The sequence below is a fragment of the Echiichthys vipera genome (assembly GCF_963691815.1).
Source record: "Echiichthys vipera genome assembly, chromosome: X".
NCBI classification, from domain to species: domain Eukaryota; kingdom Metazoa; phylum Chordata; class Actinopteri; order Perciformes; family Trachinidae; genus Echiichthys; species Echiichthys vipera.
This window is the reverse complement of record NC_139825.1, coordinates 31,003,123-31,023,703: the sequence shown is the minus strand read 5'-3', so window position 1 is coordinate 31,023,703 and position 20,581 is coordinate 31,003,123. Positions and strand designations below refer to the sequence as shown.

Below are 20,581 nucleotides of genomic sequence, written 5' to 3'. Positions count from 1 at the left end.
CAAATTGAAGCTGGATTTAACAATAAAGATACTTATTTTATCACACTGTCCCCTCTGTTATTGCTCATCTACCACACTCTAATCTAAATCAAAAAAGGAACAAAAGTAATTGGCATGATTCAAAGAGGCACAGCTTCCCGTCTGACGGCATGTCTGCATGACAACAAAAACACCTAACGTTGCCTCATAACATGTTGACATCCTAGCTGTGATTGGCTGTGACTGCTCCCTCTCCCCCTTTCCTCTGCCCCATTACCATTTAAAACTGAGCCGCAGTGGAGTCATTCACTGACTCAAAAAACAACCTTGCAAACCTTCAGAGCAATCATGGACCAAGTCAAGTTCAGCAGGGATGTGATGCATATTAAGGACCACAGCTCCGGACACTTGTCCCAGGAAACAGTCAAGAAGCTGCTAAGCCAGTCTCAGGAGGCGAAGGAGCAAGCTTACTGTCCTTACAGCAAGTTCAGAGTGGGAGCTGCTCTCCTGACCCTCGACAACCGTGTGATTACAGGTAAGATATACATGAAACTTTGACATTTCATAATTTAAGGGACTGATTCTTCTCTTCTCTGCTTAGTTTACTGTTTGACATCATTTGGGAGAAGTAACAGAATTAAAAGTACAAGGAAATGGATCATTTGCTGAACTATGTTAATGATTACCTAACAACAGACAGTTTAAAAATGACTGGACTCAGTGAGGAAAGGTTTCATTTGAACATGTCAGCAGCTCATCATTTAAATCCTCACCAGGATGAGTCTTTATCATTCCAGTTGGTGGAATAAAATCAGATTTCTCAGGATCAACTAATTGAAGAAGAAGAAGAAGAAGAAGAAGAAGAAGAAGAAGAATTACTTTATTTATCCCGCAACGGGGAAATTGAATTTAACTTTTTTAAATTTGAATTGTAACTTTCCCATGAGCTAAGGTGTGTGTCAACAGCACTGTATTCACACTAACAGGGATGTCAATCATTGTCAACAATAAGGTAAAGAACTTAACTTTCCCATTCATGTTACCGGACAGTACAAGGCTTAGCTGGTCACGTGTACTTCAGCAGAAATTTGGGGGGGCCAATAGTTGGTAAACAGCTGTGAGTGCAAAGACCCTTGAGTAAATGTTTGACCAGGAGAGAAGAATCTAAATAGACGGCCCCTTTGATGGTGGAAAGGCCTCCTTTTGTAACTCTAGTCCCGCCCTCAGTGTCCTCAGTTCGCCCTCAGTCTCCTTACCGTGACACAAATACTAAAAGTAATTGATGACTATTATGTGCGTCCCTGGCAGGTTGCAATGTGGAGAATGCATGTTACAACCTGGGTGTGTGCGCGGAAAGGAATGCTATCTCAAAGGCGGTGTCTGAAGGCTACAGACATTTTCAGGCAATTGCAATTGCCAGGTAATGTATTCATCAATAAGTTCTCTATAATTACTATGAAACGTCAGCATCCGTCCTGTAAGTCATCATTTGGGTGACACCCAACGATGACTCACTTTTTGTGTTAACTTTCTTATTGAACAACAAATTATCAAACTTCCCATATTACTTCACACAACATAAGTCTGTGTCATTTAAAACGTCAATAGTTGGACGTGAGGCAAGATAAAGCTGGTCCTTTAATGGCCATATATTTACCTTCTGAGAAAACTGTGAGTGACCTACGTAGAATTTCAAAGATTAATAGGAAAAAGTCATTAGGGGACAGGAGGGAACGTTTGAAAGAACTGGGGAACCTACAGTATAATTAGATCCATTATTAACACTTCATCTCTAGGGACAATTTGGGGTTTTCATTAAAACAGTTCCATTATTTTAACACATTTAAAGGCACATGGGAGATGTTGGCCTTCAGGGTTTTCTTCCAGAAAGCCTTTTCTCAAGGAAAAAGAAACTACTTGTATTGGTTAAAATAAACTACATCTGACAGAAGGCTAACTTCTCCTGTGTGCCATTAAGACTTAAAATTGAAAATGAATAGATATTGATCAGGACTCAAGTTGGTTAAAAGATTCAAAGTGGAGAATAATATTAATATAAAATGTGGTGTCAGTTTTTTTGTCGTTTTTGTTCTTTAAAGTGCAAATGTCTGTTCGATGTTCGTACCTGTTAAAAGGAAGATTTTTGTCGCCACTGTGTGCACAAGATTGCTGGATAAATCTAAATATTATTATCATTAAAGATAGTGCGACTTACTGCTGCTCATGGGGGAATTGTTGGGTCTCTGTAAATCATGAATAAGCCGTGCGGTCGAGACTTACTCTATACTGTATGTAAAGTGTTTTGAGATAACTTTTGTTTTGACTGGGCACTATAAATAAAATGTAATTGAAAAAAATGTAATTTAATTGAATTGATGGGTTAAAGCAACACTGTGATACACTGTCCTTAATCCAAAACATCAAGAAGACGGTCTTTGTGCATCTCTACATTTGTCCTCATGTGTTCCTTGCAGTGACCTGAATGACCAGTTCATCTCCCCGTGTGGTGGCTGCAGGCAGGTCATGAGAGAGGTACAGTCTCTGCTGGTCTACTGGAGCTTTTAGTTTCCACTCTGGGATAATATATTAACTTTTTGTTGTCAGGACCATACGCAAAAATTAACAACTGATGCTTGCGAGAAAATTTGACTACTTGCTATATTTTAATTTCCCTCACAGTTTGGATTAAACTGGGATGTGTATCTGACAAAGCCGGACGGCTCGTACCTGAAGATGACTGTGGACGAACTGATGCCTGTCTCATTTGGCCCTGAAGAACTATCCATGAAGAAAGTGCTTGGCATTCCTAACGAGTAATGAGCCTGTATATACGCACGCACACACACACACGCAAGCAAGCTTGAATGCACGCACGCAGGCACTGTTTAGCAGTAGTTCTATTTATTGTTAGTATTTGTTCTGGTATTATATACTGATTGTAAACAATATTTTACTTAATGTATACTGTAATAATAATATACACATCAAGCAAACTGAATATTAGCCTGAATATGCATTGTGCCTTTATTACTGATCCATTTAATAACATTAAAATGTTGAATTGTTGACACAAGAATTTGTTTAAAGAAGCATGACAAAAAATGATGCATCATATCCACATATTTTAATAAATAAACTGTTTTTAAAGGAGTTTCTTTTTAATAATTTACACAATTTCTCACAGTTGGATATACAGACGCAAATGACATCAGAGGACATAAAAAAAGAAAAATAATTACAAATTACAGTGTACTGCAAATATTATTTGTTGAGGAGCAAATTATTCAATTACAGAGTAAAAGGAGGGGGGCACAGGCTAAAGCATTTCAGTTGCAAGTGCAAATTCCCTAAACATATTAGTGATTTTAGGTCTATGTATTCCATGCATTTACATTTACAGTGGTTTATGGGCAAAGGCTTTAAAATGGCAAGTATAATGTGGTAGGATTGATCTTTTCTTTTCCCCCGGATTCAGTTAAGTGACAAGAACTTTAAAAAACATATGTGAAACCAGCCCCCAAATAAACAACAAGTGTAAAGACAAAAAGGCAGATTTTAACATTTTGGATACCACTTACCCAAAATAATATTTAACTTCATCAGAATTCAAACTTGGCTGGGAGCAGATTTAATGTGAAACAAACCGCAGCAAGACGTGGTAACTTGGTGTGAGCAGAAAAACATCCGTCAGTAAAAACACACTAACGTGAATGGCGTTAGGTGACTAAGTTGGTTATTGTTGCTTACAATATTTTAAAGTTCTCTATGTCTTAACACCTGAAACAACAAAGGTTGTATCAGAGCTATAACAACAAACAAAGGTCATTAATGAAACTCAGCTGATGGGCTCCTTAAACAAATAATTTATCTATAGGGTAATATATAAACTCAGTGCATCAGGCTCAGTTTTCAAGCCTTTATTTCATATTAACCTGCTTCCACATACCGCTAGAGAAGTAAAAACTCATGATTGAGGGCTGTCAAATGTAAAGTTATATTCAGGCTCATAGCTAATTTTAGAGGCTGTTAGTGCTTCAAAGGACCTAAAGATGTAGTCTGTAAGATTTTCAAGTAGTTAATTGTCTATTAAGTTTCCATCTATTAAAGGGTGAGTTAAAACAATGGTGATTGATATGACCCACTAATGAAAGCGCTTGTACTTGCCTCTTTGCCGAGAAATACGACCTGAGTGTTTGTGGTGACTTTCCCTCGCTAAAATCAAATGGGCCGCAAGGTTAGCTTTCACGTCAGTCAGCAGCGGTTGGTCTGCCCAGTAAAAGTGCAATGAAAGGGAACGTTCAAGTCTGAAATCCAAATCAGGCTCGCTCTTATGTGTCTGACCGGTGCAGTAACATTTCATTACTGCTGACTCACAATTGAGGATCAACAGACATATGGAGCATGTGAAGGCACCAAGCTGCATCGCGGAGGTTAGAGCTGCCAATCTACTGATGTCATACAGCGGGGACTGTTCGTTTTTCAAAGGAACTCTGAGAGATGAAGTCCCAGAGGCTCGCAGGTGCTAGAAACAATGTACCTCAATTCTTACGGATTACAACTTTAAGTTGAGCAAAACAATTGTGTTTATTCTGAGCTGTAGGATTTCATTTGATGGCTGTACAGAGACAATAGTTACACAGGCACACACAAAGCAAGCTGTAGCTAATGTCTGTACCGTGATGCTTATTGGCCGTTTGTTGGAAATAAACAGTGGTAGTACGCCACCTCCAACACCATGTGTGTGTGTGAAGATTAACTGTGTATGAATGCACTGCGGCTTTTGCGGTTTTATCCCTATGAAGTCTTTTTCCTCCTCCTGTCTCTGTACAGAGGACATGAAGCGGCATCATGCAGCAAAGACTTTACCCTTGCCTCAAAATGCTAATTTTAAAGGTTTGTGGCAGCACACTTCTCTAAGCCATTAATTTCCATCTGCTTTACACTTTCTAACAGGTAAAATAAGACATTCTGTAAACAGGTTGCAACCGTTCAGCGGCAACCTACATCTTAACCTTTAACTTAAATTATGATCTGTAAACTGCAACATTGTTCTGCAGATTACTTGTTAAAGACCTTAATCAGGGGGCAAGACCACAAAGTGTATCCACTACCATCCGACCTTTCTTACTTTGACCTCTCAGCTCTCTGAAGAGTTTTCACCAAGAGAGGGCCATGCAGGGACCTGTAATCTGGGTAGGGTGCCCTCCATTAGCCTCTCCATCCACAGCCCCAGCCTGTCAAGCTTGTGGTGGACTTCTATACTTGTGGCCCTACTGGAGCCCCTCCTCAGGCCGGCCCCATCCTCCCTGGAGTGGGACCTGGAACGTGAGTGGGAGCTGGACCTGGACCTGGACCTGGACTTTCTTCTGCTGTCGGAGGAGAACGAGGTCTCAGATGAGGAGTCGTTAGGGTCGTCCCCTGTGAAGACGGGTCTAAAGAGGCAAAAGTATTTTTTGTGGCCGTTGAGAGCCAGGACATGGCCAGTGTAGTCTGGAGACTCCTCGTCCTCGTCCGAATGGCCCTCGCTTCGCATAGCGTCGGAGGTTGAGCGAAGGAGCGATGGCATCCAGTGGTGGTGCTTATCGGCGTTGAGGAAGGAGAAGTGGAGGGTCTGAGTCCTGTAGTGGCGGAGGGGTTTAGCATTATTAAATGGACTAAGCATTGGTCAAAGACAAATATGCAATAAGAGCATCTCGTGGACAAGATACATACTGAAGTGCATCATGTTTATATTATTCAATAAAATATACTTAGTTCCACAATGTACAGGCAAGTTACTGCAAAAATCACTAAGGCAAGTAGACACAAAATTACTCTGCATTCACAAGGTCAATTTAGGCTCTCTCTCTTTTTTTTCATATATAAACTGAAGGACACAAATAATAATAGAAGCTTACAAGAGGCTGAGACCTACCCAGAGAAAGAAAAAACCTCCTTAGCAAACTTCCTGAGCAGGGCATTCTTGGAGGCGTTGGTGAGCACCAGTACAACGTTGATGTGGCCAGGCCTCAGCTTGACCAGGTTGCTGATGTACGTGATGTCTGTCAGCTCCGTCACTTCCACAAAGTCTTTTTTAGGAGGACGGCTGCATGGACCAAAGAAAAAGATACCGGGAGGTAAAAGAAAAACAGAATTACTTTCATATGGATTATGGATTTTGGCCCTTATTTCTTTACAGTGTAGTTGTGTTAGGAGGGGATCGCTTCATGGAGAGGAGGAATGATCACAGCTATAACTCTCAAAGTACATGTGGTTAGTGAGTATTTACAGACAGGCCCATGTTAGGTGTTTGCACACAGCTGCCACATTTGGTATGGTACGATTTTATCTTTAGCAGATAAAGTACAATTATTCAACCTCAACTGCATGAGTTTGAGATACTGCATAGTGGATACAACTGTGGTATAAACTCTAAACCTGAAAATCCCAGCAAAGCTATACACTATCCTGCTGAGTCATGTTTGATTATTAATGAGGACATTGCTTACGGGGCTACACTTTCACATCTCAAAGACGTGCCTAACTTAGAGCAAACTGCAAACCCCCCATGGTTCTGTCAGTTGGATGAAGAGCCATTCAACTGCAAAATAAGTTTTAAAAACCATCATTCAGGCATTAAACTACCCTAGGTGTCCTTATTTTTTAGTTTTCTGCATCCATCTTGTGTTCACTTCATTTCACTACATTACCTTGAAGTACTAGCTCTGCTTGATGCATCTTCCTCAGTTTGCGGTTGCTCCTTTGGCTTTGGTTTCCGGGGATTGCTCTCACCTGGTTCACTAATGTAACAAACAAACAAAAAGGAAATCATCAATGTGGACACAAATCGCTCTGACTCCTTTAGGCCACAATATCCAGCCAGTATTTTCATCACCTGGAGTCAAAACCAGAAATAATGTAGAATTAGAAGACAAATAGGACACAGACTTGCTGAATACATTTCTATTGTAGAGCTAGTCAGAATAATTAACTATAAGATTATGGTACGTTTTAATTAAAGTTATTGCAAGCGAAAGGGGATCTATGCCCATTTTCGTACATGTTATTCCTTGTCTGATAGAAAACAGTCCAAAAATATTTGTAAACCTGAACAACTCTCTCCCAAATCCCAAAACTAGAGTGCTAAAACTCAACATTCATTGTATATGGAGTCACTCCAGACTTTATACTTGACATCATTTTTGAGAATTACTTCTCTGGTTTCTGGCTTTAAGAGAGAGTCACTCGTGTTCACAATAATGATTGAACCTTAAAAACATTGCAAAATGAAAAAGTGGTCATGCGGCTCTCACCTGAAGGCCTGAATGATGACGGTGCCAAAAAGAATGAAGAGAGCAGAGAAGATCAACGACAGGATGGGCATCATCTCTCGCCTTAAGGACATAAAAATGTTATTATTAAAACATGCAGGAGAAAACAGACAGCAGCCCATATCGACCAATAACACTCCTCGCAGCCTCCCTGTAACCTCTACATGTAGTTGCATTGTTGAAAGGCTGCATCAAATGCGTACCTACAGAACCCCCACCATATATTTATAGCAACATTTTGATGCAGAAGCATGACTCAGCCTCTGATACATTTCAGGAAGTCATAATAGACAGACTGACTCTCTTGTTTGCACTTAATGCTGCAGACTCTCTGCGACTTGAGTGTTGTCTTACCAGTTTGAGTAGAGAAGGTCATCATATATTTGAAGGATGTAATCGTAGGCAGCGTTCATCCACTGAATAATAAAAATCTGGGAAGGTAAAACAGAAAACAATGACATCAGCCCAAAAAAATGTTTCATTCTCAACAAACTAAGGTGAGTGAGTGTCTGCAGTGTCTTACGGGGGCCATCTCGTTGTTGAGTTCTGGCAGTGTGGCGTCTGAACTCAGGTAGGTAGGGTCTTTCTGAAGGAGCTCCAGCTGTTCGTGGAGGCGGTACTTATCTTCTTCACTGCCGTTCCAGCCACCACTAACAGAGCGGTACATAACCTTACCGCCGTGGCTCCGCCTCTCAAGAATCACCACCTGTCAGTGGCATCAAAAAGCACAGTCACTGTAAATTGAGGCTCTGCAGAGTCTCCGGATACACATATCGGTAATCTGACACGGATCGAATTTTGGACATAAAATGTTGCACATTGTCTTTGATGTTAGTTTGTCCTTTTTTTGTTCCGATGGGTTCATTTGTGTCATACGTTTGATTTTAGGGGCATTTTAGTGAATTTGTGTACAGGACGAGCATTTGACTGATGCATTATCTGTACACTGTGGATGTGTTTCTGCCACTGACCTGAGGTGAGAGTGCAGCCTGATTATGGAGCAGTGCCTGACAGAGAGGCTGCTGTTGGCGCTGGTAGACATATGCAAACCGCAGCACGTCTTTTCTGTTAGCCGATGCGAAATCCAGGAAGGCCTTATTGCCTGGAAGAAAGGCTTGGTCCTCCCCTGTAATCAGCAGCACACAGTACCTGCAAAACCATTTACAGTAAATCAGCAGCAGCCATACTTCAAAACATTTCAGTTCACAGTGACAACCGCTGTAATGCCTGACTAACGATTCTAATTTCAGCTTCTTACAGTTGCAACATTGTTTAAAAGTCAAATTCGGGCTTAGCTTATTTTCCTTTTCCTTTCTTTCTCAGACTTATAACACAGGAGGTCAATTTAAGAGAGATATCAAGTACAGGACCAGAGGCTAAGGGCTTCGCTCATAAAATGTTTTACTTTCTCCGTCTGTGGAACTGCTTCACAGGGCACAGCTCATCAAAAAGCTGCTGGTTGACCAGCCGTGGCACCTGCAGGAACTTGTTGTTGGAGACAAACTCATCCATGATCTGTCGCTTCATCCCTCTGGCCTGAAAGAGAAAAAGCACAGTGTGTGCTACAAATGATTGATACTCATGTTTAATACCTTGGACGGATCACTTTTTTTATTTTTTCGCACCTGGATGATGTCAACAGGGTTTGCTGTATCCTCCTTAAACAGCAGCATGGTGGGGGCGTACGTGTTTATGTTGAACTGCCGCAGTAGCCGAGTGCTGTGCGTTTCGCCCTGGTCCACATAGCCAAAACGTACGTAGTCTCTGAAGGCAAAGGCTGTTAACTGGAGAGTGGAGTGGGAAGAATGAGAGCGTCAAAAATAAATACACTCAAATGAAAAGGAGAAGAAGGTGAAAGTTTGGGGCAGAGTGAAAGCTGCTTTTATATAAACATTAGTCTCTATCTCTTTCTCTAGCAAACACATTTGTTGACATTACCTTATATTGAATATTGCCAAGGAGGTTTGACTGTGAAGTTAAAAGGGTACAATTCTGTGTAACGAAGAACGAAATTCATTCCTTAGGATTCATTAGTGAACAGAAAAATTAGAAACAGCTGCTCTGCTCAGACGCCACTGCAGCGCTCTCGTGTATTGGTAGAAACCGCACCAGATCTCAGAATATTAACCAGGTTGAAGAGCCACACTGAACTGAAAGTGTGTGTGTGTGTGTGTGCGTGTGTGAATGTAAATACATTGCTTACTTTATAGAGAAGGGGAACAACAGGGACTTGGTCAAACAAGAGAACACTGGGCTTATTTTCCACATGCCAGCTATCCAGAAACTCCATGTAGTTGTTATCTGTGATCTGGAGAAACATTAAAAAAATATATTCTTGTTCGATTAAATCACATTGCACCGCTTCACCTTTTGTAGAAGGTTGATGATACACATGTAGCAGTAGTATATTTGCATCAGCTGCATTTACCTTTCCCACCAGTTTCTGGGGCAGCAGGTCTTCAATGAACTGTCGCAGATGCTCCCGTATCACAGCCTGATGGAAAAAGGTCACCCTGCCGTTCACCAGCCCGATGATGGAGGGAGCGCGGTGAGCTCCAAGCTGGTTGGCCAGGCGACGCTCATAACCCAGGTCCACAATGCCAATGCCGACACCTGGTGTAATAGTAAAGAAAATAGACAGCTTGTACCGGATAAGAGTAAAACACAAGTGCTCTCACAATGAAGGTGAAATACCACATAAATAATAAAATATTAAAAACCAATATATGCAAAAACAGAGAGTTGCTTTCCAACTGACGCTTCTGACATCATAATGGTGGCATAACTGTGGGCTCACACACTTTTAGTTATTTGAGGCAAATGTAGCAGAAAATGCACCTATGTTCCAGCAAAAATCCCAACATACGCAGTGCAAGTAGGGACTCGCATATTAAACTGAGCAGTAAAATAATAAACATGAGAAATGTGAAAAAAGTTAATTCTCTATTTTACAGATACACTAAATATCTCTAAGAAGAACCCCTCCAAGGAGAGGGAGTTTTACTTGAGTGTTTGAAATAAGTGAGGGACTGCCTAATGGATAGGCTTCATAAAAGATGCATACATCTGTTTCTAGTGTCTCACAGAATCCTGTGTGTGTATACCACAGCGACAAAGGAAACAGGGCAAATCAGACTATGACATGACCAGGAAAAGATGTCTTAACTTGATTTTCAACACTGTAAGGCCGTTTTAGCAGCATCGGGCAGCTTTTTGAAATGTATTTCAATGAGAGAGAAACATTTTTCTGCTCCATGCACCTCACGGTTTTGCAGGACACCCTCAACGCCGCATGTTGAAAAAGTTGGTGGAAAAGAGCCCAACGTCATTTAACTTCACAGCAAAAAAACTGTTAGACTTAGGACAGGTGATTTGGCGGTGGCCAAGCAAACCCAACAGCAAAACACTCTGAGTGTCTACAACAAAAAAGGCAGTGTGGTGCATTGCACCTCGCATTTTAAACCTGCTGTGTCTGAAAACTGCCAAAAGGGGCTTTTTTTAAGATGGCTTCACTTCTGAGATGGGCATGGGATGCATTCGTCAAAATTTTTATATGAACAATGGGAGAGACGGCTGTTTAACGTGAGAGGTATTGCTTATAACGACAAACCCACACAAAAAAACAATCAACAATACAGTCCTGTTCAGCTCTATGTAACTTTTAAGCATATTGCAGCTCATTGATTTTGCTTTTGCAGTTCGCAACTTTACTGTTTTGTTTGAGTCTCAGTCTACACACATTGTAAGCTATCTGTCCAGCATCAAAAGGCGGACAAAGTGAGTGACTACCTAAAAGTATAAAGCATTTAGAAGCTACAGACCCAAATATACACTCAATTTATAAGTTACATCTGAATAGTCTCAGATAAAAATAATGTAATCAACTGTCCAGCCATTAAGTCTACTTCTATGATACCTATAATTTTCGATTTTTTGACAGTCACAAAGATGTTGGTTAAATTAAATGTATTAGCATTAAGGTCATAGTTAGATAAGAGGTGACTGTTATGCTTGTCAAAACATTTAATTGTACAGAGCTAACTTTAGGCTACAGCTTATTAAAAACTGCAGACATCCATTCTCATCTATACTGAATAAAAATTCCATCCGTCATGACTGTTGACTTTAGCATAGTAAAGAGAATTGGGTACATAAATATGCAGAATATTTTTCAGGGCACTAGTTATTATAGACTAAGGGCGCACTCACACTGTCCTTTCGCACCGCGCCCAGGGCTTTAGGGAACTTGTCCCCCCCTCCCTCTCCCCCCGCTTGCCAGCCCGTTTGTACTCACACTACCTGGGCCTTGCGCAAATGCTTCTTTCTGTACATACGTCGTCACGTCGTAACACGTCACACGCATTGATGAAGTCATCGCAATGCGTCGCTTTGTTTACAAATCTTTCCATAGACCTCAGAGTTTTTGTGCGTCTTGTCGACTGTTTTTGAATATTTTCATCCGACCAAATCTGCAGTAAACACTCCACCTCCGCATCACACCAACGTGAACCTTTCGCCGCCATTGTTGTTGTTAAATGTCCGCGCATGGTCCGTCCTTCTATTGTCTATGTCCAAACAGACACACATAAATTACATCAGAACCGCCATAGGCCTCATGCTCGTACACGTGCGCACTCTCGTGCTCGTACATGTGCAAACGCGCACTACAAAAGCCCACCTCTCTCAGACGGGCTGTGGACGGCCAGCTGGCCGCAGCTATGCGCGGAGCGGTTGCACGTACACTGGTCAAACGCACTAGGCTTTAGCCGAAAAACCTGTTTTGGCCCGGGGCGGAAGGACAGTGTGAGTGCGCCCTAAGGTTGAGATTTAGTATGTAGGGTAGTGACTAATAAATAGAATGAACTTGAACTTAAAATTCACCCTCAGTGCCCGACAATTGTAATATTGGGTTGAATTTGCCCCTTGACTTTACTCTTTGTTTCAGGAAACCAACAAGAACAAATACACCCAAATTAATAAATAATGAAATGGCTGCCTCTCTGTAAACCATCTTAACACTTGGAAATACTTTGGCCTAATGACCTGCAACTGAGCAAATTACGTTAAGATGCTTTTAGGAAAACCGTCCTCGTCTTCAGAGTGTGGGGGTGTAGAGACTGATGGGAGTCTAGTTAATGAAGACTTACCCAGTGGCTCTAGCTCCTGCACTGTCTCCTTCCACACAGGCTCAATGTGGATGCATGCAAAGCACCACTCAGAGGTCACTTTGATTAGGTATGGCTTTTTGTAGCTGTCTGGAAGGACGTCACTGTTAAACTGTGCATGGTTCAGCAGGTACTTGCTGTCCGCAAAGTCCCTGGACCTGGAGGGAAATAAGAAAGTAAGCCTTTATTTAGAATTTAAAATGTCCTGAGAGTAAAATGCTGATTAGAGGAAAGAGTTCCTTCCCTCAAATACTCTACCAAGAGTGTCTACTTAAGCATGCAGCAATGGGACATGTTTAAGACAGTGTTTTCTGATTCCAAGCACTGCCTAACTAAATGACAACTACTACTTTAATGATAGAGATAACCAATCTGAACCTGTACCTGGGGAAATGGAAAAAAGACTCATCAAAGTAAAAGCTGTTGTGGAAGCCGCGAAAACCGTGATGCTGTGACTGGCCGAAGGGCTGGTTTTCATCCATCTGGCCATAGCGGTCAAAGTTGGACCTTCGCTCCTCGTTAGACAGAATCTTTGCGTGAGAGACAGGCACAAGTGAGAGGAATGTGATGTTAATGCTATAATAACTGCAGAAAGACCATGATACAGAAAGTGAAACAGACTGAGGGAGCCACATAGAACAATAATTGAATATTCTCAGCTGGAGCTTGTATTAAGTAGAGTTAGATGATATATTGTTGTGATGCATTTTTCAACCCACCTCGTATGACTTGGAAACCTTGATGAACATGTCCTCGGCTTTAGGGTCCTTGTTCTTGTCTGGATGCCTTAAAAAAAAGATCAGATCATTATTTATTAGTCCCAAAGTGGGGAAATGTGTAGTGTTACAGCAGCAGAAGAGGATAGTGCAAATAACAAACTACAATATATAAATTAGAGTTGTTCCGATTCCGATTCCGATACCAGTATCTGAAATGCCTCTGATACTGCCGAAAATACTGACATCGGTATCTGCGAGTACTAAAGTCCAGGCACCGATCCGATACCAAGTGATTATTCGAAACAGGGATCTAATCTAATCTAGCTCTGTTAGCTCTGACATGGTTCTTCTTAATCTTTAAGTTTAATAATTCTTAGAAGTTCATGTTAATATTTATTTCTATATCTATTTTGTCAAGCTGATGTTGCACTACTGTTTTATACTGTTCGATTTAAAAATAAATGTAAAAATAAATGGCTTCCATTTGCTGTTTTCATTCATGTTTTACAAAGGGTTACAAAGAGCCAGACCTTACCACAATGATAATCATAGTCATGCAGGCGTATTAAGATATGTTTCTTCTTCTTTTAAACACCCTGGTATCGGTATCTGTACTTGGTACGGGCCGATACACACAGCACGGGGGGGAGAAACAATGGTATTGGAACGTGTAAAATATAAATACAAAATATAATATTAATAATAGCCTATGTACACAGTACAAGACAAGTAAGGGTCTGAACAGATGAATGAAAAAACAACAACAAACAAAAGGTAAAGAGACAGTAAAACAAAAAAAGTGAGAAATAAACAGACTGGTGAATGGCGTGTGTATGTGTGTGTGTGTGTGTGTGTGTGTGTGTGTGTGTGTGTGTGTGTGTGTGTGGGATCGACCGATATGGATTTTTTAGGGCCGATGCAGATACTGTTTTTTTTTTCCATCAGCCTTAACCGATCATCGGTACGAACTGAACCAATATTTTGAGCCAATGCTACCTTTTCTCCATCAATTTACACAATGTTGATAACAAATGTTACGAGTCTCAATTTCTAAAAAAAAGGAACATTTATTGAACTTTAAAAAAGGTTTCTACAGCAACACGGAGCTGCCTGTGGATGCCTGTCTGTAAATAATGCAGGGAAAAAACCATCGGCGACCGCAGCATCGACCGATACCGCAAATATCGGCCAGCCGATGTATCGTCTAGTGTGTGTGTGTGTGTGTGTGTGTGTGTGTGTGTGTGTGTGTGTGTGTGTGTGTGTGTTTTCAGTGCTGATTGTAATGTCTGACTGCTGCAGGAAGAAAATAACTGCGGTCTGTGTCCATGGAGGACATTATAAATAAACCAATAAAAGCAGGGTTAGCTTGTACTGTGATGGGGTAAATAACACGCACTAGACCCGGGATCAAACATGAGTGGGGAGGGTCAGTCTGCTGCAGCCCAGGTGTGCTGGCCTCCTGGCAGGGTCTGTCAGTCACTCACCACTCTTTGGCCAGGTTCTTGTACGCCCTTTTGATCTCTGCTTGACTCGCGCTCCTGCTGACACCCAGGATTTTGTAGGGGTCATTTTCAGAGGCTGCTCTCGCCGACTGCACACTCAAAATTAGCATAAAGATGGCGAGCAACACTGGACTTGTCCGTGGATGTCGGAGGATCCTCTGGAGCGTCATCGCTGGTTCCTGTCCTCGAGCCGCCCGGTGAAGTAACGTGACAGAGGTGATCTGTTTGCGAGCTGACCGCTTACATGACACGGCCTGGTCACTTCTTCAACTTAACTGAAACACAGCGACATACTGGGGTTTTGCTACGATGAGGCCACTATTTTTCGAGCTAATGCAATCTGTTAGCGTCATGCCCGCAATGAAACAATACACTTCCGCTTACGTATTTCAAAATAAAATCTAACCCCATTAACCCTAACCCCCTGCAGAAACTCTGAGGACCCCCCCAGTAACTGAAAATTAATTATTTTTTGGCAATTAATTAAAAGCAAATTGTCTACATTTGGGCCTATGTAAAATACTATACACACAGCTGAAAAAAACAATATGGGGCTAATTTCACCATTTATGCGTGCGTTTTAATGCTGTTGAACTCCTTTATCTGAGTCCATCGAGTCAATGCTTTGCCTATATTGACTCTGGTTTTTGCCTGTCTCCGGTCACTCAGCTGCTGGGACAAATAAGCAGCTGCAGGATTGGCAAACTCCATTTCACCAGTGCCAGCCTACAGTAGCTGCACCCAACAACAGTCAATCCTGGCAACCAGCAGTGCCCAACACAATTAGCTTTACAATGTAAACAGAACGAGACAGAAAGTCATTGTCAAACCCATAAAAAATGTAAATATTAATTCAGACTAAATATATATATTTTTTATGGAAAAGCAATACTTTCATTCTGTTTCCCTCAAAACGCCCCGTGGGTGTATTTTTTTTTTAATATAGCGTTTAATGAAGATTCTACATATTCAACATTTAATGCATCCAAATTATTAAATTTGGTTGTGAATATAACTTTGCAAAGAAAAGGAAAACATATCAATCAACTTGGCATTATGGCTATGCCAACTCAATTTCGATGTATTGCGGTTACAGATTTCTAAAAGACTACGTCTGTGCTTTTATTTTGAAGCAAAGAAATATAACATCCGCCCTTTTTCTGTGCGCATGCTCCAGTCAGCAACTGTCCTCCAACTGCTTCCCCTTCTTTTCATTCTCCTTCATCAATTCTCTTTTTTTTTTACCTTTTATATTCTAAATATTATTATTATTATAAAGATGTAACTGTGATGTCATATCAATTGTTGGTTAAAAAACAAAAATATATATATATTCATATATACAAAGTTAGTCTTGGTGTTAGCCGATTTCCTCTGCTGTAAGTTGTATGCAATCTGTTCTAATATCAATTATATAAGAAAAAAAACCTCAATATAATGTTTATTCTGTGTTATTTTAATTCCCTTCTCTCGGGGGCTTCACTTCCGCTTCCTCTACGTCACTGCCACACGCAACCAACTCACCAAAAGACAAAAAATGAACTCGTAGGTCTCTGGCTCACCTCCCCCTGCGCACACTTTTGCCTGCTCATTGTAGCCTGCCTCCCCGAGCCGCTGCACTCGGTGTTTCCGTCTGATGCTCAGCCCAACATGAGCGGCCTGTGTGCGTGTGTCTGCAGAGGAGCGAGCTCACGAAGTGCGCACGGGGTCTTCTCTCGGTAGCTGCAGTAGCGTTAGCCCTGCAGAGCTGCAGCCGTCTGTGGCCCGCTCTAGCTCTATCACTCACGGGACAAGTACTTCTATATTGACCAAGGTAAATAACAAACCATCTTTACGTTATTTTATATATATGTGTGTGTGTGTGTGTGTGTGTGTGTGTGTGTGTGTGTGTGTGTGTGTGTGTGTGTGTGTGTGTGTGTGTGTGTGTGTGTGTGTGTGTGTGTGTGTGTGTGTGTGTGTGTGTGTGTGTGTGTGTGTGTGTGTGTGTGTGTGTGTGTGTGTGTGTGTGTGTGTATAGTGTACAGCTCAACTGCTAAGTTTGACAAGCAGCTGAGCTGAGGTTCTTGCTCACGTCACTATTAATCAAGGCACAGCCTGCGATTCAAACGCAGAAATGGTAACCTCACTACCATCCTTTAAAACACAAGAACTGAAGGTGCTAACACCTATTTAATGCCGTTTACTATAAACACATTGATATTAGATAACACACTAGTCATCTTTTCTGGTGCTCATAAATGTTTGTCTACATATTTGATTTAATTGTATTAAAGGGAAGAAGCAAGCTGCAGAGAATAGTAAACCTAGCCTCAGAAATCATAGGGATGAGACAGAAACAATGAAGTTGTATGTACGAGGAAGGGCTTAGGAAAAAAGCTGTCAAAATACTAAACCATCCCTCTCATCCACTCAAGAGGGAGTGTGAACTTCTTCCCTCTGGTAGACGATACAAAGTGCCTAGGGCAAATCGTAATATATTTTTTAAATTCCTTCATCCCTAATGCCATTGGAGCACTGAACACAATGTCCTGTTGATGCGCTTTTAGTGTAACTGCCACTGCTGTCCTGCTTTTTGCCCTGAAGCTGTTTGTGTGCAAGTGTTGTTGCCGTCCTGCTTGTTGTGTTTATGAGACCAAAGACAATTTTCCACATTGTGGACAATAAATGAAACTAACTAACTAACTTACTTATTGTGCCATGCATAATCAAAATGTCCAGCCCATAGGGGCTAACAAGACACCAGTTTTAACACAAAAAAGACCAGAAAACAAAAGTAGATGCTTGACAATACTAACGAAATAAACCATCCTGACGTTTGTTCCAGGCTTTTGTAACAAAAGAGGCTATAACCTAAACGTCAGTGCTCCAAAACAGTCCCAGAGTTTGAACAAATATTTCATTGAGAAAAGGTATTCTCAGCTTGACATAGGCAACAAAATGAAAGGAAATTAGTTGCATGTGTAATATACAGCCGTAACACAATCTATAGAAAATATGTGTTGTGTAATTACTAACTGCGCCTTCATTCAGGCATTTATGTCGTTTATTTTAGAATAAGAAACACACAAACTGCAGATTTGTCAGTTATAATCTACCTGATACACTTTTTCTGATAATGCTTGCAGAAAGAACGGCTGGATTCTAATTTGGGTTTTTCAATAACCTGATATTTTGAACAATGTTTTTGTGTTTTTTACCCCAGACTCAGCACCATGAATCTAGTACGTCTAGTGTGCCGCCACAAGACAGCCCTAGTCATCGGCACTGTCTGCAGCTTTGCTGTAGTTCTGGTCTTCTTGGCCAAATGTACCTCAGAAACCCTGAAACAGGGCCACCAGGATCCTCCAGGCCTCGCCCCTCTTGCCGATGCTTTGCAATCCCATCCCGAGCAGAATAATCCCCCTTCCACATCCAAAGACCTGTCAGCATTTGTCGTGGTCCTCATCACAACCGGACCGAAGTACACAGAGCGGAGGAGTATCATCCGCAGCACCTGGCTGGCCAAGCGGGACTCTGATGTTCTGGCTATGTTTGTGGTGGGAACTCAGGGGCTTTCCAGTGACGACCTTCAGAACCTTAACACAGAGCAAGGGCGACACAAGGACTTGCTCTTACTGCCTGACTTGCGAGATTCTTATGAGAATTTAACACTTAAGCTGCTGCACATGTACTCCTGGCTGGACCAGAATGTGGAGTTCAAGTTCGTCCTTAAAGCAGACGATGACACATTTGCTCGCTTGGACCTCCTTAAGGAGGAGCTGAAGGGGAAAGAGCCAAATCGGTTATACTGGGGCTTCTTCTCAGGTAGAGGGCGAGTGAAAACAGCTGGGAAGTGGCGGGAAAGCTCTTGGGAGCTTTGTGACTACTATCTGCCATATGCACTGGGTGGGGGCTACATCCTCTCCGCTGATCTGGTACGTTATGTGCATCTTAATGCCGGCTACTTCAAGACGTGGCAGAGTGAGGATGTGTCACTGGGCGCCTGGCTGGCACCAGTGGATGTTCGGCGGACGCATGACCCGCGCTTTGACACAGAGTATAAATCGCGTGGTTGCAACAACAAATACTTGGTGACACATAAGCAGAGCTTGGAGGACATGTTGGAAAAACACCAGACTCTACAGCGTGACGGCAGGCTCTGCAAGGAGGAAGTCAAGCTGCGACTGTCGTATGTGTATGACTGGGGGGTGCCACCTTCACAGTGCTGCCAAAGGAAGGATGGCATTCCTTAATTTGTGTCCTTTTTACAAGGCCATGAAGTTGGTTTCTGATTCTTAAGTTAAGGGAGAATGTTTTTTTGACTAATTCTTCAGTGTTACATCGTTTTAAAGTTACATAACAGGTTCCAGATAACATAGTTGATGCCTTGATATTGACAGAAACCTCATTTCACATTTGGACAAATTTTTTCTGGCTGCGACAAAAAAGCTAGCTTAAATTGGGTTTTAAACAGTCTTAAAAGTTTTCATGTTTATTTATAATAGGTGTTGTGTAGTGGCTTTTGAGCTACACCTGGGCTAAAGTGCTGGATGTAGGAAAACCGATGCTATTTCCTTCAGCCTCTGAAGTCTCCATGTTAGTCTGGTCCAAGTTTAATTAGACGTGTTTTGTTTTCACAAATCAAATTAAGGTTTCACAAATCTGAATAGGGGCCAGTCTCCATGTTAATCTAGTCCAGGGTCTGACAAGTCAAAATGCAGTCATGTGTTTTTTTTTATCTTAATTAAATTTTTATTTATTGTGCCAAATCATAATTTAATCATAATCATTTTTTTCCCGTTGTTGCAAATAGAATGACGTTTTATACTATGTTAAAGCTTTTACTGTGATGTCTTTTACCAGCTGAACAACTTAAAGTGGTGTAACAATGGGCTAAACATTATTACTCCTTAACTCTCGAACAGGAAGTTAACTCGTGTCCTTTTTCGACCAGTAAACTTTTTGGCCTTTTGTTTGGACCCATGCTCTTGTCAGTGCTTTCCTTACCGCCAGTTTACCATGCCGGTGGCCTATTTCTCTCCTCTGTTTGTGCTTCTTCTGCTGTACCTCTTGCTATATATTTTCCAACACTATTATGAGATATGTTTCAAGGTCATTTCAATGTAGTAGATAGTACAGGGAAACACAGATGGAAGAATCTTACCCTGCCATAATGATGTCGACGTTATTTTTTTTTTGTGAAAGTAATTTTTTATTTGTATTTTATTTATTGTTAATTTATTCTGAGGCAAACATAAAACACTGGTATTTCAGTTGGGACAGAAATACAGTGGCTGTGGTTGCTGCTGGTCAGTGTATTTGTATTTATAAACATATTCACAGAATTAATGGACAAGAAATGTTCACTTTTTAAATGTAAAAATTTTGTTCATGGGCAACGGTACGACAAGGTTTCATTTGCTTGAGGTACAAAGAATGTGTAAGAGAAAATGGTTGATTGTGTTTTATTCAGCAGGCCTTCTTATTACTATTACATACTGGAGCTGATGTGGTTATTGCTATGAGGATATTTATATTTCCAAGGCAACACTTAATGTTTAGGTCAGTACACTTGCTGTGCAGACATATCAAGTAATTTGTGAATGTTTGTTTCGCAGCACACCTCAGATTGAGAAACTTGATATAGACTACCAGCTGGCACTTGGTCACTTTTTAAAGAAAGGAACGTTTTAAAGTCCATCAAATTTTTTCTTTCCTTTCCTGATGTTAAACTCTCCAACCTGAACGTACCCTGTGATGTCAGTAGCTGTATCCCAAAACTTGTGAAATGCGTACAGCGTTGATTACTATGTTGGAGCACCAACAGTTAACGAATGCTGCAAAAAGAGCTACGTCCGAGCTTGTTTTTATGACCGCTGTTGTATCTTTGTGAACAATGACACAAATATTTCCTCACTGTTGTCACG

At 41.3% G+C, this 20,581-nt stretch overlaps 3 protein-coding genes across 3 annotated transcripts; 2 read left to right on the top strand and 1 right to left on the bottom strand.

Moving 5' to 3' along the window:
• The first annotated feature begins 303 nt into the window (after window positions 1–303).
• On the top strand, window positions 304–3,075 carry cdab (cytidine deaminase b). Its single transcript, XM_083939728.1, has 4 exons — window positions 304–514; window positions 1,288–1,399; window positions 2,454–2,511; window positions 2,659–3,075. The coding sequence occupies exons 1-4, from the start codon at window positions 328–330 to the stop codon at window positions 2,794–2,796; spliced, it is 495 nt and encodes a 164-aa protein (XP_083795854.1). The 5' UTR covers window positions 304–327; the 3' UTR covers window positions 2,797–3,075.
• A 92-nt stretch (window positions 3,076–3,167) lies between these two features.
• Window positions 3,168–15,000, bottom strand: dnajc16l (DnaJ (Hsp40) homolog, subfamily C, member 16 like). Its single transcript, XM_083939727.1, has 15 exons — window positions 14,658–15,000; window positions 13,174–13,240; window positions 12,839–12,984; window positions 12,437–12,612; window positions 9,718–9,902; window positions 9,493–9,597; window positions 8,915–9,073; window positions 8,695–8,825; window positions 8,261–8,438; window positions 7,813–7,995; window positions 7,644–7,720; window positions 7,272–7,352; window positions 6,669–6,758; window positions 5,894–6,064; window positions 3,168–5,597 (listed from the first exon to the last, which is right to left on the bottom strand). Exons 1-15 carry the CDS (start codon window positions 14,843–14,845, stop codon window positions 5,117–5,119), a joined length of 2,418 nt encoding a protein of 805 aa, XP_083795853.1. The 5' UTR covers window positions 14,846–15,000; the 3' UTR covers window positions 3,168–5,116.
• A 1,219-nt stretch (window positions 15,001–16,219) lies between these two features.
• On the top strand, window positions 16,220–20,577 carry b3galt6 (UDP-Gal:betaGal beta 1,3-galactosyltransferase polypeptide 6). Its single transcript, XM_083939485.1, has 2 exons — window positions 16,220–16,488; window positions 17,878–20,577. Exon 2 carries the CDS (start codon window positions 17,888–17,890, stop codon window positions 18,905–18,907), a length of 1,020 nt encoding a protein of 339 aa, XP_083795611.1. The 5' UTR covers window positions 16,220–16,488; window positions 17,878–17,887; the 3' UTR covers window positions 18,908–20,577.
• Window positions 20,578–20,581: the final 4 nt, after the last annotated feature.

Coding starts and splice junctions, on each gene's coding strand:
- cdab (XM_083939728.1), top strand. CDS start 328: ATGGACCAAGTCAAGTTCAGCAGGGATGTGATGCATATTAAGGACCAC. Junction 1,400..2,453: donor CAGGCAATTGCAATTGCCAG/GTAATGTATTCA, acceptor TGTTCCTTGCAG/TGACCTGAATGACCAGTTCA. Junction 2,512..2,658: donor GCAGGCAGGTCATGAGAGAG/GTACAGTCTCTG, acceptor TTTCCCTCACAG/TTTGGATTAAACTGGGATGT.
- dnajc16l (XM_083939727.1), bottom strand. CDS start 14,845: ATGACGCTCCAGAGGATCCTCCGACATCCACGGACAAGTCCAGTGTTG. Junction 12,613..12,838: donor TCTTTTTTCCATTTCCCCAG/GTACAGGTTCAG, acceptor ATTTCCCTCCAG/GTCCAGGGACTTTGCGGACA. Junction 6,759..7,271: donor GTCATCATTCAGGCCTTCAG/GTGAGAGCCGCA, acceptor TTGTTACATTAG/TGAACCAGGTGAGAGCAATC.
- b3galt6 (XM_083939485.1), top strand. CDS start 17,888: ATGAATCTAGTACGTCTAGTGTGCCGCCACAAGACAGCCCTAGTCATC.